This window comes from Ovis canadensis, chromosome 11 (assembly GCF_042477335.2).
Source record: "Ovis canadensis isolate MfBH-ARS-UI-01 breed Bighorn chromosome 11, ARS-UI_OviCan_v2, whole genome shotgun sequence".
In the NCBI taxonomy this organism is placed as follows: Eukaryota; Metazoa; Chordata; class Mammalia; order Artiodactyla; family Bovidae; genus Ovis; species Ovis canadensis.
Window position 1 is genome coordinate 17730182 of NC_091255.1, and position 20364 is coordinate 17750545.

Below are 20364 nucleotides of genomic sequence, written 5' to 3' on the forward strand. Positions count from 1 at the left end.
TTCAGCAACAGCAACCTCACAACTAATCTGGAAAACTTAAAATACACTCGTCAAGAAAGGTGCCTCTGTAATTAAGATGCTTAGAATACGCTGTGCTTGGTTTCCGGTTTTCCTGCACTGTCTTCTAGTACCAGAATGCTCAAGAGGAAGACAAGTCCATATTTTCACCTCTGTCAAACTCTACTTATCAGAACAATTCTAAAAGAGGCTTGGTGATTTCATTCACTAAACACCTAGACCACTCAGTGTGTGCCTAGCATAAATCTGGAATGTAATGAAAACGGCAAAAAAAGTCAATGGATGAGAAGATGAAGGAAAAGAGGCCAGTTTTTTTTTTTTTTTTTTTAAGCACTGAAAACAGTTTTCTCCCAGAATTGGAAAGGAGTTTCCTGGATCGGCCTTGTACGCACTGCTATGAACACCAGTAGAGACTCTATGTACACCACGCTCGGCACTGATAAATACTCACGGTGGTATTTACCTCTAGTATATGTCTGTTATCATCGTAAAGTCTCAGGCAGTAAGCACCTTGAGGGCAGGAATGGTTGTAATTTTCATGCTCCTTTGGGCTCAGCACTGTGGCTTGCACTTGGGATCTAGTCACACTGAATAACTTTAAAACTTCACTGGAGGCATGAGGTACATGAGGACCAAACTGAAAGTCTGTCTGGAGAGACTTCCTTGGTGGCCCAGTGGCTAAGACTCCACACTCCCAGTGCAGGGGACCCAGGTTCAGTCCCTGGTCAGGGAGATCCTGCAAGCTTCAACTAAGACCCAGTGCAGCTAAATAGGTAAATATATCTTTTTGAAAAAATCAGTTTGGACTAAAGGGGTAATAAAAAGGTCAATGGTTAGTTATAAAGCTTTCAAAACATGAATGTGGGTAAAAAAACTGAGCTGAAAAATAAATTTCCGATCCCAGATAATATAATTCCTTCCTCACTGTTTTATTCCTGGTGAAGGGTTTTCTGGGGTTTTTTTCCGCCTCTTTTCTTCTTTTGTCCTTCCAGCATCATTCAGGTACAGAACAAAAGGAAATGAAGGGTTTCGTTGCTGCTCTAGTGATGAAAGCTTGAAAGGCGGTCCCTGGAGCAGCTTCCAGTGTCCATCCCCGGGGGCTTCGGCCTCGGTGGCTGTGCAGAGAGTTCAGGGCTCCAGTGGCCACCGTAGGGCCAACACTGGACGCCTGGCTTCTAAGCAAGAGAAATGAAAGGCTTCTTCTAATATAATAACTGACGGCCTCTCGGTGCCGTTTGAACTGTTTACAGACTGAGTTAACGATTACAGGCAATGTGTATCTTGGCCAGGCGCCCGAATTTGTTACCCACCCATCAGATAGTATCAAAAGAGCCCTTGCATGCCTGACTGGAGTCCTTGCAAATCACCTCACAGGGATGCCGGCACAAAAGGAGGAGTGTTCAGAATGTGCTCTCTCTCTCTCGGGGCCGGAGTAAGAAAATCAGAGTACCGAGCATGAAGCAGGCACTGAGGGGCCGAGCTTCAGGATGGTGCGGGGCTGGGGAAGGGTCAAGGTCAGCTCTGGGGTCAGAAGAACCAGATTGTTTTCGAAGCAGTTCAGGTGTAGGCAGGAGTCTTCACGGCTGACAGCTAGAGGATGATGGGGATGGGTCAACTAGACTTTGAGCTGAAGCAGAAATCTGCACTGCCACATGTACAGAAACCTGGAGGACGGCAGACCTGCAAGGCTGGGTTTATTATTGCAGGGTAGCAGATGCAGGAGGAGGGACAGTATACTGTTTTTTGTTTTCTTTTTTCTGAGAGCAATGTACAAGTTGAAAAAGAATATCACCTTGAGAATAAGATAGGATGAGAGACTTCAAAAATGATAGTAGATAAACTTAGGGGAAGTTAAGGGTGACCCTCTTCATTAGGGTAACTCCTAAGAGACTGCCATCTATTTGAACACTGTCAAAATGCTTTTTACACAAACATGTGTGAGTTTCAGTATGAGTATTAATCATGACTTGCAATGGGAAACCAGCTAGCTTATGATGGGAAAACAGACCTAGCACCAATAATGCCAGAAACGCTTTCTGGGGTCAGCAAATAGTAAAAGAGCACTCAAGCCAGGGAACATTGAGTCTAATTGTCTTTGATTGTACACTGACTGACAGACTTCAAAGGACGATAGCAGAAACTTTGACTACTCCTTTATTAGGTACCTATTGGCCTCTGAATACATTTGAAAGCAGAGGAAACGGAGACTAAGACCTATAAGTTTGAATATAAGCCAATATGTAAGACAGTTGCATATTTACTCCAAAATTATTATTATTACAACTCTCTCAAAGGGGAATACCTATCTTCAAACTCTGAGTGGTTAGATTTATGGCTTTTTGATTTCCATACATGGTCTGATGTCGAGGGAACAGAGATTGTTTAATATCACAAAATGCTCTCACAAGAAAATCGGGGGACAGTGGACACAATTCATGCTCTTCTATCCATGTGCGTACGATAATACTGTGTGAGATCATTGTTACATGGTGCTTCCTTGAATTCCTTTGCTCCTTCCACTGGCCGTGGTTGTTTTCTTCTCCTGTCCTAACTTGCTGGTGATGCTGCTATTACGGAACAGTGAGTGACCCACACTGTGTAGTGGGAGATGGCCCTTCATGTTCAAAGACAATTCTTCAGACTATCTACTTTGAGGTGGAGATGAACTTGACATTACTATTTTGCTTACAGTGTAGGTCAGGAAACTGATTTTTGAGATTCAGTCTAATGTTTTATATTTTCTGCAACAGAAACGAGCATTTACTCACACCGTGCCTTGAGCAGAAACGCAAGTGGGTGTTGTTGGAGTGTTTCCAGCATTCTCTGGGCTCCTACCTAGTGAGGGCACCCTTTGCTCCTGGGGAAAGATTAGAGTTCATGTTAAGTTTTAAAGCACAAATTTTAATCTTGGTTGCACTGAAACTGCAGGGAGAAAATGAGTCAGAAGGTAAGTTTGAGAAGTAAAACTACAAAAATAAAACCTCCCCATCGATGGTGAATTTTATGAAGAAATTCCAGACAATCCCAAAGAATCTAGCCCCAAACCCTTTGAGAAAAACAGCCTCAAAGAGGAACAGAACGCGTCTCCGATCTTTCCCTATACTGGTGGTGAAAAATAACTTGACATCAGTTAGAATGAAAAAGAGTAATGCACTGGATATTATACAAATGGAGAGAAATCATTCGAAAATTATTAGGGAAACAGAAGAAATCAAGTGAGAAAGAACTTTTCTTTCGCAGTTTTTAAATGCAGAAGACGACAGTTGGACAACCCTCCTCACACAGCGTGGCTGAGAGTACCTAGAGTGCTTGCTATCCCCGGCTTAGGGCACTTACTTTGTAAGGGAGATTAATGCACGAGAACTTCAAAGCAGGGCTGCAGAAGGATGGAAGAACTTGAGAAAGTGACTCCCGGGGAAGGGCAAGGGCCACCTAGATGAACACCTTCGAGGATAACAGCGGAAGACCACGGCGCGACAGGTGCCGTTCCAGTGACTGGGCCGCTGCTGACACACTGGCTCCACAATGCCAGCTGCATCTTTGAACTTCAGGGCTCTTTACGGAAATGGCACCCGTTCATCTTCCAAATCCTCCCACCTCCAGGGTTTCGAAAAATCTATGGAGGCTCCATGGTTCAGCTCTTTTACAGATATTCTGCCTTATCTAGAGAGCTGAAACTCTGCCATAGGGTTCTCCAAAGTGGGGCATGGTGCTGAGTAGGCAAGTATATCAAGAGGAAAACAATGTTCCTTATCAGGTTTCCATATAGCAGGTTTGTTTGGACAGATTGACAATATATGGAAAATAGATAAGAAATACTGATTTCCTTCTTCATGAGAATATTACTACAAGCTCTTTGCCTTGGTACCTAGTAAAACTGGCAAACATTAAACAGGATGTTATGGTAAGTTCCCTAACTTTAAATATACACATGAGTCAATTATTCCAGAGATCTGGACCCATGGCAAGATGCATCCAAACCTACCATCTTAGCAATAGCTATGAAATTATTCCTTATTTTGAGGGACAGTTTATCATCGTGTACCCTTGAACTCGTATAGTCACAGCTCCCTGATAAGCAAATCAACCATGGCAATGAAATTAGAAAGCCATAAAACACAAAAATCTGAGAAACATTCTTTTGCAAGGAAGATCATGTAACTTAAGTCTTTCACCATAAAGATCAAGAGTTAAACTTAAAAAAAAAAATAGACTGGTTTTGCAGCTCGAGAAAGAGAAGAAATGTGGTTTCTCTAGCTAAAAGTTTTCTAGATGATGTTGGAACTTCTGCTTAGAAATTACTTTCTAAACAACTGCAAAGGGATGACTATAAACATTTCCTCAACCGATTATAATAAAATCCTCCAGGAAGCTGCCTTACCAGTAAGGATAGAGAACACCACAGATGCTGTGATTTCAGTTCTTTTCTCTCATTTTCTGTATTTTGTAATTTTCTCTAAAATCTAAGCTTTCATTCGATAGGGAGGGGAAAAGGGTCCTTTTCTGATGGGAAGGCACAGCTGTCAGCATGCAATCTGGCATGCAGTCACCTGTTAATGCAGCCTACAGAAAGCAGTCTCCAGGTGAACCACGGCAGCAGCACACTGATGTGTTCAACACAGTGGTGGGTGTTTGATGACATCCACCGAATACACACAGTGAACCTGCAACACACGACATGGAAGGGAGTGGACCGGCTCATCGGAACGCCAACTGAGAAAGACCAACGTAATACAGAGGATACAGAAGTGACAACTTTCCACAGTGAGAAGAGACACTGGATCTGCCAGCGGGCACAGATCTTCTTTTAGTGGCTATGAGATGCAAATGAGAGAAAGGAAACAGAAGTACCATCATGTAGGTTAAAATTCTTAAGGAGCGAGACAGCCAGTGCAACCTGGGTGAGAAGAGGGAGCAAGACTTAAGAAACTTAGCTCCCACACACTGAATCTGAGACAAGGCTGAAACAGACAGAAAGACATCAGTTTGTGGAGAGATTAGACCTGACTGTTTGCTGCTAAGTGATATTAACTAAAATCATAAGTGGAAGAAGGGATTTCAGGAAAGAGAACTAGGGTGGGGTGGGGAGAGTGTACTAAATTTATCCATTCAGATGTGGCCATCTTCCCAATAGGCAAAATTTCTCAAAGGCCAGGTGCTTAATTTGGCTGCAGGGTCTCCAAAGGCAGCTGTTTTCAGACACTGATCCTAGGTTTGCTTAAAGGAAGGAGTTTTCCCTAAAGGACTGAAAATACACAGTCATTTTCAGTCCTTTGCATGTGTATCATACAAACACGTCTATTAGCATAGTAGATTCAGGGTGGTTGTTTTTACATAAAGCTAAAGATGATGTTAATTTCAAATAATGTTCTATTAGTGGTTAACAAACACCATTCTCATCTTCAATTTCTGTTGCGTTCCTTTGGCTCTGATGGATATCTCAATTCTTTTTCCGTCTTTACATTTATTTGGTGACACCTAAGCTTAGAAATTAAAAAAAAAACAAACCTGTCTATGCAGAGATGCTGAAATTAGGGTGGGGACTAAAAAAGAAAAAAACAACTCAACTGCAAAACTAGAGGGGAGAAAACATATGTGTGTATAAGCAAACTTGACTGTAGAATAAGTATTTAAAAAATTATTCATTAACTAATTAACTAGAGTTATGAAGATTGTGTCCACTTTTTTACAAAACATACAACCCCCACAAACCCCCCAAAATAAAAAAGGACTAGCAGCATTTAAAAAAAAGAAAGGGATAATAATTGATAATTCTACTCAGTTCTCAGAAAGAACTGTCAGTCAGGGAACAGGATATTCTGACTAGCACAAGTTCTTTTTCTTTTTCTTTTTTTTAGCACAAAGTTCTTGAAGATAGAACGCACAAAATAAAAGTTTGTGATTTATTCAACCCTCCAAAGACCTGAAGGAAGTCCTTTTAAATTCAATTCATACTAATGAATCCCTTTCATGTTTTTTTTTTTATTTAAATTTTTACAAAATGTATTTCTTTGGGCTGTGCTGGGTCTCGGTTGCTGCACAGGTTTTTCTCCGGCCGCCGCGAGCAGGGGCTGCTCTCCAGCTGTGGTGTGGGCTTCGCCCGCAGCGGAGCTCAGGTTCTAGAGCGCGGGGCTCGGTGCCGCAGTTCCCGGGCCCTAGGTGTGAGCGCAGGAGCTGTGGTGCACAGGCTTCCCTGCTCCACGGCATGTGGGTATCTTCCCAGACCAGGGATCGAACCTGTCTCCTGCATTGGCAGGTGGATTCGTTACCGCTTGAGCCACCAGAGAGATCGTGAAACCTTTCCTAAAATGTGTGGGTACTGGGGCTTCCCTGGCAGGGCCCAGGTTCAATCCCTGGTTGGGGAACTAAGATCCTTAAGCCATGGTGCAGCCTAAACAAATAAATGAAATGAAATGTACTTTCCCATTTAAGTACATTATACTGAGCATAATTTAGCCTTTATTTAGTATCTTTGATATCTTGTAACACTAGAGAGATATGATTATAGTCATTTTTAGCATGAAATAATTTATATTCTGATGTACAGGAAATAGGAATGTACAGGATCCCTAGAAAGTATTTATATTATTTCCAGAAGTTCTTATAGTATTTGTTTTTTAGATCTTTTATATCTGCTTCATTCTTTTATCTCTAATTCATAAGCAAAGAATAGAAAAAAAAAACCCTGGTTAATTTGGTATTTATTCTATTTAATGAAAAATTTCCTTTAAAACTCTGGTTCCAAGGTAAAGAATAGAATTGGAAATTAAAAAAAAAAAAAAACAATCAAAGTATGAGGTATTAAGTTTGCTACCAAGATTGGCAAACTTGAATAACAGGTGTCCAAAATAGAGATCTCTATTGTTCATTTTAAACACATTTTAAAAAACGGAGGCTAGCAGTTCATTCATTCTTAACACACCATATTGCTTAGGATCTCAAGACTTTGTCCAACAGCCTCAATAAATGTATAAAGATATCAAGAGGTAAAGGTCAAAAAAGGAACTAAGAACATCAAACAAGACCGCTGGAACTGACCCAAATCATCACATGCTGGGCTCTCCTTTTTAATGATAATAACAGTGATACTGAGTGTTTATCCATGACTTTATTTCAAAGAGCTTCAAACACTTTGCAGACATCTCTCACTAATCTTTACTAGGCCTTGAGAAGAAAAGTTTTCCCCAAGAAGTACCTTCAGAAAAGGATACTTCCCAAAACCAATAGAAGAGAAAACATTTGCCTCTTTCCATCATCCCCCAAACACACTAGCCTCCGGACTCCCACTAGGTCACACTGCCATTGAAAGGGACTATAATACCATGCAAGTGTTGAAAGGATAATAATGGTAAGTGAGTTTGTTTCTAAAAGAGTTAGAAGCTACGTGTGTTTAATCACAGCAGCGAACAGGTAAGTAGAAAAGATGAGAAAACCCATAATTACGTTTATCCCATTATTTACCTATTTCTGGGGGAGGTTTCAAATTGGTAAAGTTACAGGATAGAATACAGATTTTCCATACTGCATAATATTAGTCCCTGAGATGGCTCAGTGATTATCTTTACCTGAAAATGATTTCTAGACCACAAATACTTGATAGGTGCTATGTCTGAAACTGCTTACTCTCATTTTGATCTAATACTTCTCAGATGGGGGGCTGGGAGTCACAGGGACTTGTGGGATAATTTCCAAGCAGGCTATAGAACCTCATCTGCTGAGCTTCAAAGACCTACATGTTGGGACCAGCACAGTGCACGTATAAAGAACTGGGTGAATTGGTTCCCTCGATAATCCTGAACTCTCTTTGTTTCCAGCCCTTGGAAAAAGCTGCAAAGCTGGACAGCTGAACCTTCAGCAATCTGAGCAGCTGTTCCAGGGCAGCAGTCATTAAAACAATACTCTAAAAACTTCAAAAATGAAAATGTGAAAGTGATGTATAATACAGTTCTAGGATCCTCTGAGAAGCGAAAACTCAGACAGTAGCTGTTTTACGCTGTGTCAGTGACTATTACCTCACTGACCACGGAAGGAAGGTAATGAATGGGCTTACCAGTGTGCAAAGGTCCAGGAAGGGCACGTGATTCACCACGGCACAAGGAAGGCAGTTACAGAACTTAGGTTCCCACCCTAGAACCTCCACACTACTAGTCACTCTCTAAGTCACCATGGCTATCTGTTACTATATTATGGTTAATTTAATCAGCTCTTTGGCCCACAAAATTTTTAATCGAAAGCTTAATCTTCTTCGATGCATAAAAAACACAAATGGTCGTCCTTAGTTATTTCGGGATAATGCCAATTGAATTCAAACAGGTCAACTGAGCCCAAATCAATAACCCTCAAACTTAATATTTCTTACAGTAATTAGGTGAATAAGACACAGTTCACGTCAAATTACTATTAATAATAGTACCTTACATTTGCAATTTTCAAAGACAATTCTCATATATTATTTGACTTCAAGTAGGCAGGCTATTTATTACTATTATCCCCATTTTACTCATGAGGACACAGACTCAAAGAGGTTAAGCAAGCTTTCTTAAGGTCACAAAGCTAAGAAGGACCAGAGCTGAGACTGAACACAGGATTACTGAGAGCTCTTCTCACTGTAGGATGCTGCCACGGGTTTTAGAATGTACTTTATGCCTTATTATCACATTATATCATCATATGTGGATACTGTGGCAAAGAGCACTATTTGGTGGGCATAATTATCTTCAATTACCTGATTGGTGATAGAAATTATGCACTTGAGGCCAGAAGGTCTCCAGTTATACATAAAGTTAGAAGATAATGAAGTAACTCTACCCTAAGGGAACCCAAGAAATGCTCTGATAATTCAAAAGGAGAAAAGTCCTCATCAAGGGACTTCGATTGCTTCCACAACAACTGCCTAATCAGAGAGCATTCAACAGGTGGCCCACAGGGTAATTTACATTTCTGGGAAAAGGAAAAAGCAGCAGGGCCAATGGCAACTCCTCACTCCTGGAAATGCTGCCTGGCGTTCTGACTTCAGAGACACGCTCCTGATGTCTTTCGGCTAGATCATACCTTCCGTCATGCTCACTAGGTGTATAACTGCACAAGAAGACTTCCAAATAATAAATTACCAAGTGATTCATCATCATTCATCAACCCTCACAAAAATCTTGAAAACCAAGTGGACCAGTGGACCTCCTCCATTTGATAAACAGTAATCACTGAATGCTGTGCAAAGACTACCTTAGAAGTCAATGGGAGAACTAGCATTAGTCTTCCTGAACTGGAACATCCAAGTTCCAACTTGGGGTGTATACACCCACTGTTCGGGTGTCAGCTACTGTAGTCTCTGGGTAGAGGTTGGCAACAGGAGAAAATCAGAACTTCTGGCAGCATTTACAAGGCAGGTGCAGTCATAAAGAACTTGACTTTTGATTCCATTGTCTCTGCCAGGACAGGTGGTTTGGTAGAAGTATGGAATCCTGCCAGACAGGCTCCAATTCAAACATCCCTTTAGAAAACAAAACAATAAAAATGGAAACAAAACGCCAAATCCTGTTCCATACCTTGAAGACTGATACTGCCTGAAAAACGGCATTTTCTATAATAACATTAATTTGGTTCAGTCATACATCAACTCAGGAGGAAATGACATGACGAAAATGAAAGGTCTACTGCAGGTTGGGTGTTTCCCTTACATTTCGAGTTATTCCTGTATACAAGCTAAAGGGACACACATTTCAGTGAATTTTCTCCATATATTCTTAGTGTTTAAAAAACCTCAAACCAAGTGTGAACCCTATATAAACTATGGACTGCAGGTGACACTGATGTGTGGGTTCATCGACTGTGAGAAACGTGCCGCTCTCATGGAGGATACTGATGATGGAGGAGGCGCTGGTGCATGGAAAGGGGGGGGGTATATGGTTGATTGCTGTACCTTCCTCTCAGTTTTGCTGTGAACCTAAAACTCCTGGGCTGTGCCATGCCATGCTTAGTTGCTCAGTCATGTCTGACTCTTTGCAACCCCAGGGACTGTAGCCCACCAGGCTCTTCTGGAATCATGGAGTGGGTTGTCATGCCCTCCTCCAGGGGATCTTCCCAACCCAGTGACTGAACCCAGGTCTCCTGCATTGTAGATGGATTCTTTACTGTCTGGGCCACCAGAGAAGACCAAACCTAAAACTCCTAATAAAATAAATAAAGTCTTGGGACCTCCCGGGTAGTCCAGTAGCTGGGACCCCACGCTCCCCGTGTGGCAGGTGCCAGAGTTCAATCCCTGGTCGTTCACATACTGCAACTCAAGATCCCATGTGCCGCAGCCAAATACGTAAGCATTTAAAAAATAAAGTCATAAAACAATCAAAAATAAGTAAATGAAATAAAACCCCTCAAAATTACAATCTAATATCTGCATAGGAGTAACACAGGCAAGTTAGCACCACTGAGTAGAATAAAAACCTTTGCTAAATCCTGCTTACCCCACCCATTCTGACTGAGTTTCCTAGTACTATAAACTAGTGTACTTAAAATTTTGTGAGAATGGTCAGTTAATGAGTCCATCAAAGAGGCTGTATTTCTCTCTTAAAAAAAAAAAACTATAGCATGTTAGTTCAGAACAGAGTAAAATATAAAGAATTGTTTCTGATGGCAAGGACAGATAACTGACATTTTTAGCAGGTCTGTCTTCAGGGCAAGCCTTTGTGATTGATGATGTAGGCTCCTAACCACAAGGAGGCCACAAGAAGGCCCCGAGGAGGAATGCCCAGAGAACCCTGTGGGGGCACTGTAGCTGCCACTGCTGAAATTGTGAGCATTTTTGGTGTTCCTGGAATTCTATTTCCAACCACTGCTTTGTGGTTGCAATGAAGGGATAGAAAGAGATTGGAAATCTTCTAGAGCAATACTCTTTTCTGTTCATATTCACAGAGCCAAGAGTAAAATAACAAGACTGTACTTTACCCAGGGCATAATTCTGCCTAAATCTGCTTGATCCATCGCTTTATTTTTCCTAATTCTTGTTTTTGTTGTTGTTAGAAGTTAGATAATCTGCAAATGGGTTCCAGAAAAACTGGAAGAAATTTGTGGATTCGAGAGAAGGATATTTAAGGACCCATAATCTGAGAACAATGCCCTGTAAATGTCCCTAAGCGCAAGAACCAAAATATCAAGTGAATCATTATCCTTACCCAGAAAATAATTTCTTAAAGTTACAGGCTTAATTTTCCCTAAATGATAAATTCTCCCTAGTCAGGCCCCAGAGATGAGACTGTGAAGCTGGTGCTTAACATGGTCGTGCCTTTTTACGCCTGACTCAACCCAACAGTTTAAGTTCCTCCTTCATTTACCTGCCAAGACCTGAGTTCAGGCCCTGGGGTGCTGAGGGTTTCCTTTGTGGGAGAAAATGACATCATCAACACCTCAGAGGCAGTGGGGGAATGCAGGGAATGTGGCTCCCTACACTGGTGATATCATCAACCGTCCTGGGAGAAGTTAAGAGTTGAAGTACTGAAGGTTAAAAAAGAGGGGGTTTTGTTTCGAGTTTATCAATAGATTTTGATGTTCCCTAATATTAGATTTTAAAAGGGTAGGTGGAATTTCCCTTTGCTAAGAACGTCAAGAACTAAACATACAGGAGTTAAGTCCTGACAGAGCTGCTCAGCTCATTTGTATCTTACTGGGGTACCTCACATCCAACCAAGGAAAAACAGAGCCTGGGTTATATTAGGCTCTCTCCCAGTCCTTAAATGAGTATATTCTTTGGGAGACTTGCTAATGTTGCAAGTTTGCATTCAAAATAAACTCTAGGCACTCACATAATCCCCCAGTCTCCTCCAAACTTTCTTTGATGTCCAACAACTAAGGACAAGAATCTTTGATTAGAAAACAATTTCTTTGGTTGGAAGAAAATTCTTTGCAGGGCGTGAACAGCAGGAGAAAGAAAAGATTTTTCTGAAGTGCAAACTAGTTGGAAACCCCCTGGGGAAAGAATCTGATTCCCAGTCTTTGAGAGGAACGGGCCTGCCTGTACAAGCCGCCTCCGCTGCAGGCCTCTGAGAAGGCGCTTTTGTGTCTACTGTAGGGCCCTCAGCAACAGCACGGCAGCCCTTCTCTTTATTTTTGCCAGCGGAAGTTTTCCAACTCTGGGGACACACAATGCAGAAAGTCACGGTTTAATAACAAGGCACAGTTACTAATCAGATGGCCCCACTTCCACTCCTTCCAAATGCCTCCATATGCTCACATACTAAAGCTCTAACCCCCAACTCCACACAGGAACACTCATCAGCTATTCTGAAATTTCATTTCTAGTCTAATATTCAGCTTACTTATAACAATTCAACTTTACAAATTATTTTAGGAGCAGGTTCATAATCTTCCTTTTACTACAATGGTTCTGGGCTATCTCTGGCTTTTACAAGCCTTTCCAAAGGTTTGGTCAGATTCACTTAGACATAAGCTTGTCATTGATGTCAGTGTGGTTTGATCACTGGGACAGCCTTGATGAAGGATTTAGAATAAGGGTCCTCAATCTACTACATGTATTTTAAAATATAAAACTCCTCCAAAAAAGTCTTTTCTATGTGTGTTAACTGAATGTAAACACAGTAGAGGACCAAAGGACTAAAGTGCAACTGAGCCTAGAGCTTAGTTTGGCTACTAATTTGTTGTGTGACTTTAAGGAATTTGATCAGAATTTTTTGTGACCAAAAAAATCTGTGACCACCTACCAAATAAATTTTATCTCAAGGGGAAAAAATAAGCAAATTATATGTCCTTTTGTTTAATAAGTCTATTTCTGAAATAAATATAACCTCCAAATGTCTAGAGCTGGAAAGAAACTTAAAGATTATTTACTTATCCCACCAACCCTAACCCAACAGATGAAAGGTTAAATGACTTGCCTTTATCTTTTAAATGCTCACAAGGTACCTGTGAACTTTTCGTATGTCCAAAGGGAAACAACTAAATTTCAAATAATCTCTGACAACAATAAAAATATATGATGTATACAATACAGTTTACTAAGGTCACAGTAGGTAATACCCTAGTGTTTTTGTCATAGCGGACAGGTAAATTATACTAAAACCAAGAGAATGAGAATAACAGTTAATATTGACTAAAGTCAATGATAATAATAAAAGCCTTGGTATTGAAGGCTTTTTCTAAATTTTCTAAATATAGATGATATTCAAATATTTTTCCTCCAATTAAATAAATTAATTTTTAAAATACATTTAACCTTCTATATAGTCCTAGTGTTTAATTTTTCTTTTATGCAGTTTATGAAGATTTAAAGTGAGCCAATGAGATTATCGATTCAAACAGAACTCCCAATGTGTTGAACTCTGTTTAAAGGTAAAATTTTTTAATTTTACTACAATTTAACAGGAACTTATCATTTTAGAAAGCCAGTTTGCAATTTGAAAAGAAAGCCATTGTGTTTAGTTATTTGGACCTCTAAAGAAAATGCTACTGATGAGTATTATACATGCAGGAATATTTATACAGGCAATATTATAACCTATACTTAACTGATAAAAGTGAAAATTAGAAGGTATGACTGTTTGGGCTGTAACTGTCCTCTAGATTTCAACTACTTGAAGTTGCCTGGGTTAAAATTTTACATTTTTTGTTTATTTTTTCTTCAATCATAGAGGACCTCGAGACAGAGTCACCACAGTCATTTGAGTGACTCCTGAGAACATGGAAACTGGCAATGCACTTACGCCTGCACTTCTGGTTTGGCGTTCATCACGGACTGCTTTCCACTGGTAAAGCTGTATCTCCTCAGTTGGTCTAGGCAAGGGGGCCGTCCTTTGTATTCCCATAGGACCTGCCACAGAGTTTGGAAGTGAAGACCCCACAGTAGAAGACCCCAAGTGTAAGACATGGAGAGACTCCAGAGCAGCCACCGCTCTCAGTTAGGATCTCGGCCTAGAGTTCATAAAGAGCCTCTGTTGCTTTGAAAGCGCAATCCAGGACAAAGGCCACCCGGTGCTGTGACTCCACGGCGTGACTTACCGTATGCACAGGTACCGGGTTACGTAATGCTAAGCTGCAGCAAGGCATTTTTCTGTCTGTTCACTTGCTTTTAAGCAAGCCTTCTAGTTGACTTGGGATCAAAGACAAAAGAGACCCTACGGCACTCCATAATATCTTCTTAATGGAATGTTCAGGGAGAAAATCTCTGCCAACATCTGCTTTTTAATCTTCCCACAATGACCCAAAGAAGTTTAAAATACATAAATAAGGTTTGCTAAAAATGCTGGCCAGTAAGATATGGCAGTAGATTGGCAGTTCTTGTGACTGGTGAAGCACTAATGTGAGTTTATTTCTTCCTCTGTAAAATGAAATGATTGGATTGGGTTTTTTTCTAACTTGAAATCTGATGATTATATTTTACAAATGGGGGCTATTCCTCTGCCCTCCCACCCAAAACTGTATTTTACCCCAGGTAAGGAAAACTGAATAGGACCTAATTCCAGTAAAAGGCCAATAAAGTCCTTCACAAAATTTAAAAAGAAATTTGGCCACAAGATTTTTAAACTTAGATTAGCCAATATGATTCTAAGTAGAAGATATAACAGTGAAAGAACACAAAACTGGAAGCATGTGAAAGATTTTTCTTTTAAGAATGGATAATTTGTAATACTGTAGAAAGCAGGAGAAAAAAGAATGGAAATCTATGGTCATTTTTTAGGAAACAGCAAGATTAGTAGGCATAAAACATAAGGTCTTCAGTCTTATCCAAATTATTCTACAGAAATAACAGCAACAGTGTTTCTCAATTATCATAGTTAGTTATGCACAATAGTACCCTTTTGATATATTAGCATGCACAAAATTGATAGATAATGATAACTGACTATGCTATTTAAAATTACAGTAATATATGGTTGATTTCCATCTTAATAGAAGTGCTCTAAATTTTTAAAAAACAAACAGGGGTCTTAAAGATAGTTATATTGCCATACTGAAGAAAGATCACTGCTTCAGATTCAGGATTGAAATATCTAAATTATATAATTTCCTAAAAAATTTGAGACTTTGTGTTTACAATTTTAAAAACCCTAATTTAAATCACTTTGATTATTTTGGTGTTTCTGACTTTGAAATTAAATACAAACTCTAATATATTAAAAAATATCGAGAGAAAATGAACTGTAATGTTTAGAACCCAGATAAAAAGAAGAGTATGTAAAGTAGCTTATCTGTTATTTAAAAACAAACACGCAAGAAATAATGAATGTTTTTTAAAGAGATTCAAAGTTTTCTGTTATAGCAAACAGAAACTGAAGGGTCCAAGGCCTCCTACCTTAGGAAAAGCAATGGGGCTTAAAGGACAGAAGACAAACAGATGTGGAAAAGTCTAGGCTCTGTTCTCTGACTTCAGGGATCAAACAGGCACACAGGGCCACAACTGTTCTGCTTATATCAAAACAAATTAGTAAAATATCTTTTATTCTTATGTGTCTTTGAGTGAAACCACCATGATGAAGGACTGTAAGGAAATGGCACCCCACTCCAGTATTCCTGCCTGGAAAATCCCACGGACGGGGGTGGGGCGGGGAGCCTGGCGGGCTACAGTCCATGGGGTCGCAAAGAGTCGGACATGAATGAAGGGACTTAGCGCACCTGCACACACAGGCACTTCTTGATGCAGTTTCACTTAATATTGGGAGAGCACAATTCCTTAACTACACATAAGCAGTCTTTGTCAGATACCCATTTTTGTATCTAAGGTCATCTTAGGTCAGGCCAACCTTCTTATAACTGCACTGTTAATACTGTTGTCTGTCTGACTTCTACTAACGTATACAAAGACTTTTCAAATTAAGTAAACTCAAGGTAAGTTAGTTTTGAGAATCTGGTTTCATTTCTGAAATAACTGGGATTATTCTAGGATAAGAGCTCTTAATCTAGAATCTTTGCATTCTTACATGTGTCTCAGAGATTCTCTCCACTGGGATTTTATGCAAAATTGTACATTAAGTACATACGGTCAATAACTTCCATCACATTTTCAAAGGGGCCAGTGACCCCCTCTCCAGAAAAAAAGATCGAAAGCCACTGTGTCAGGGTATCTCAGGATAAGAATTGGGATTCACAAGCCCCAAGGACTAAGAAGGTAAATTCCTTTGGATGCATGCTAATATCTTATAACTGGGTTTCCCAGGTGGCTCAGTGGTAAAGAATCTGCCTGCTAATGCAGAAGACATGGATTCAAGATCCCTGGGTTGGGAAGATGCCCTGGAGGAGGAAATGACAGCCCACTCCAGTATTCTTCTTGCCTGGAAAATTCCATGGACAGAGGAGCCTGGTTGGCTACACCCCAGGGGGGTCGCAAAGAATCAGACCTGACTGAGCACAGCACACGTGCACATACCATCTAATCATCACAGATTTTACACCAGTACCCCAAGACATTTTTCTTGGAAAATAAGAATTTCCTAAAAAGCAGGGATTGGGCTAGCTATTAAAACTAAGTAAGTGCTGTGTAAAGGATATTGATTACACCAAACAAATCATTTATAGCCATGTTCACAGTTTGAAAATAACCATCAAGGAGACAGTATAGTGTCAGTGATAAGTCAGAGAGGGAACAGAGCGCAGCATGCTCTATCAAGCCCAAAGCGTTCCCAAGAATCGACTTCAAAAAATGTACTTAAAAAATGTGATGAGATAAATAAGTCTGTTTCATCCTAGAGTGATCTCTGACCAATCACAGCCACTCAGCACCACCATAATGCTCCTTATATTCCTTCAATAAATATTTATTGAGTACCGCCTATGGGAAGAGCACCAAGTACACTAACACCCTGTTCCCCAAAACACAGCTCTGAACTGGAGAGATGAAAGCCCTGCTTTCACAGAGCTCACAGCCTCCTGAGGGGAGGCAGCATAAGTGTGTCACACTGCATGAAGTTTCTAAAGCAAAGCCAAGCCGGGCGGAGAACAGGAGCCCTGGGGGAACAGGAAGAGCCCCTCAGAACAGGCCCAGGAAGGCCTCACTGAGAAGGCGTATTTCACACTTGGGGCTGACATCTGAGGGACTAAGAGAAGAAAGTGCCTGGGATATAAGTGGGATGAGGAAGTGGAAAGGCCCTGAGGTGGGAGCAGGCCTGGCTTAGCTGAAGGACAACAAGGTCACAGCGACTGGAGCAGAGTGAGGGGTGAGGAGGCAAGGGGTGCAGGTGCCAGGCCAGATCCTGCAGGCCCTCAGCAGCTCATTGTGAAAACTCTGGCTCCAACTCCAACAATTCTCAACAAAACAATGAATGCAGGTCACAGAGTCAGCTCAGAGGGCTTTTGAGACATAAAGTTGGCACCCTGCTTCATCAATAGCTGAATTACCAAATTGAGCAACATAGGTCCCAATAGAGGATATTGGGACCACATCCCATATCTCAGCCATTGACAGTATTTTAGCTTTCGAGGATTTCCCTGAGAAAAGCACATCCTTGGATAACTTAAAAAGTGGACTATTCATCTATCTCCTGCAAAGTACACAGGGTCCATTTATTTCTGAGTGACCTTGTTCTAAGATAATTAACTTGCTTTCTCTCTCATTAAGTTTCCTTTTCTATAAAATGGAGTATCACCCGTATTTGGTTTGCAAGTATTTGTGAATCATTTTAAGCTCCTTGGAAGAAAATCACTACAGAAATTTGATGGAACATCATCATACACTTCTCTAACAACAATACCCTGCTATCAATTCTGGTTCCTGACAGAATATTTATAATAGTACATTGCTCATTTATAACATCTTTTCCTCTAGTGTACTTAGTAATTTGAAAGGAGTAAGGGAAGGGGGGAAGCACATAAAATTAAAGACTTCTCAGTGGATAAAATGTAAAGGCTTTTTTTTAAATTGAAAACAAAACAAAACCTTGAGCCTCAGGGATATCTTAAAAACTGTATAAAAAGTTAACTATGACTAATTTGTAGATAAAGAAAATTACAACACACACACACAGTTTACCACAAAAAACCAAGGAAATGCCTACCCCTGGAATCAGCTCAAAGGACACTAAATAGCCTGATAGGGGCAATAACCAAGGGCACAGCTCATTCATTACTTCCTACAACCAGAGAGATTTATGAATTTGAACTTACAGCAATTCTGCTGGATTTCCACATGAAGTACAGAATGATTATATATACAAATCTGTCTGATGGGTACTTTTACATAAGTGAGATACCTCCTTAACCTGAAAAATTATCAATAAAAATATCTGCAGCTTCCTTCTCTCTTCTGGGTGCCACGCTTCGAACGACAAAGCCAAGTCAAGCTGGGATCCCAGGAGGCAAGCACCTCAGCCTGCTTGTGTGCACAGACGATTTACATCCCATAGTATACTTCTGACTACATTCCAAAGTCAATTATAAATTAACTGAATTTTCTGCACCCCCACTAACATAAATAACTGAGAGTTGACTGTACTTCAAATAGGTATACTTCTTTTAAAGGCTGGCCTCAAAGCAAAATTACAAAATCTTTGAAATCTCTGCTTCCAAGAAGCTCTGACTTGAGCAATGGCAGTTAGATGCATGCGACTTCAAAGTTTATTATCTCATGTTCCTACGTTAAACAACTTACTGTTATAAAAGGAAGAGAAAGGTAATGATAATTGTTACACTAAAACAGATATACCAAGTAAATAACATTCTGATTTACAAATATCTTTGTGAATGAAGCACAAATGAAGAGAAATGGAAGAAATATATATAGTTTGGATTAACTGCAGAGAACAATACTCATCATTTGCATTCTCTTCTCTTCTGGAAATAAGTTTGTCATTTATATAAGGCCTACCCTGGTGTCCATCTGCAGCATTTTTGATGCACAAAATTCTAGAGTGAGAACAGCATGAGCTCTGGGGTTCAAGCTCCAGCCATGCCACTTACTTTTAGACTTTGGCAAATAGCTTTGAGACTCACTTTGAGCCTCCATTTCTTTACCTATAATATGTGAAAATAAAAGTACTGTATGTCTACTGTATGATATCACTTATATGTGGAATCTAAAAAATACAACAACTAGTGAATATAACAGCAACAAAAAAACAAGCAGACTCACAGAGAATGAACTAGTGGCTCTCCCAGCGGGGGCAGGGAGGAGGAGCGGCAATACAGGGCTGGAAGGGTAGCAGGTACCAATATTACGTATTAAATAAGCTACAAGGATATATTGTACAACACAGGGAATATAGGCAATACTTCATAACTATAAATGGAGTTATACCTTCAATAACTGTGAATCACTATATTGTCTATTTGTAACATATGCTGTCCTGTGTGTATTTAGTCGTGTCTGACTCTTGCGACCCCATAGACTGTAGCCTGCCAGGCTCCTCTCTTCATGGGATTCTCCAGGCCAGAATCCTGGGGTGGGTTGCCATTTCCTTCTCTAGGGCATCTTCCTGACCCAGGAATCGAACCCGGGTCTCCTGCATTGCAGGTAGACTCTTTACCGACTGAGCTATGAGGGAAGCCCTGTGACTTATATAATCTTGTACATTAACTCTATTTCAGTTAAAAACACAATTAAAAAACATCTGCCCTAATCTTAAAAAAAAAAAAAAAGGACTGTCTTTCTCTCTTGAAGGTATAATGGAGATTCAGTGAGCTAATGCATGAAAAGTGCGTGGCACAAGTTCAGTTATACAGATGCAAACCTAAAGCCTAGAAAGGCAGAAACTATCTTGTCACCCAACTACTCAGTGGCAGGGCTGGAGCTAAAAGTCAGGTCCCTTTAGTTACAGTTTAATCACTTTGTCAACTGCAGTTTGCTATACAGCATTGTCTCTCTGGCTTTGGCCAAAACTGAAACTATGAAGTTTTCTCTTCCTCCCCAAAACGTTCACTTCAGGCCCTGACTACAAATAAAGTGAGAATGCAAAGATAGGATAACTATGTGTTGACTAATAGGTAAACGAAGGGGCAAGCAGAGACACCGAGCAAGGGGGAATTTGTCCAGGAGGTGTTCACTGCTGCTGGCCAAATGCTGCACTACCACAGCTTCCATTGTAGGTCTGAAGCCTCAGGGCAGCACATTCTAATCTTGATCATAACTTTAACCTGGAGTCTAAGAAAATCCAGGACAACCAGCTAAGCAGGAAGAATGTGATGGTTAAAGAATCAGTGACCTCTCCTGCGCTACACTAAGATCCTCTCGGGCTTCTGCTTTGAGGAGAAGGAAAATGAATTTTGGGCTGTCCCTCTAAGTCACGTTTATTAATAAAGAGCAAGAATTGAGAAAGAAAACAGGACTGTAATCATTTTTAGAAGTGGTAGCAACAATATCACTAAGAAATAATATAAACAAACATTGATAAGAGGTTAACAAACCAGAAAGCT

At 40.3% G+C, this 20364-nt stretch overlaps 1 protein-coding gene across 3 annotated transcripts in view; it reads right to left on the bottom strand.

The window, feature by feature from the left end:
- The window catches only part of RNF43 (ring finger protein 43), a 69249-nt gene that overhangs the window by 42947 nt on the left and 5938 nt on the right, over positions 1-20364 (bottom strand). Inside the window, exon 1 of one of the 3 annotated variants that reach the window (XM_069542598.1) lies at positions 13728-13944. The exons of the other annotated variants lie outside the window; for them this stretch is intronic. Coding sequence (XP_069398699.1) covers positions 13728-13829 — 102 coding nt within the window. The 5' untranslated portion in view covers positions 13830-13944. Of the gene's footprint in view, positions 1-13727; positions 13945-20364 lie in introns of those variants that run through there. 3 annotated transcript variants of the gene reach the window in all.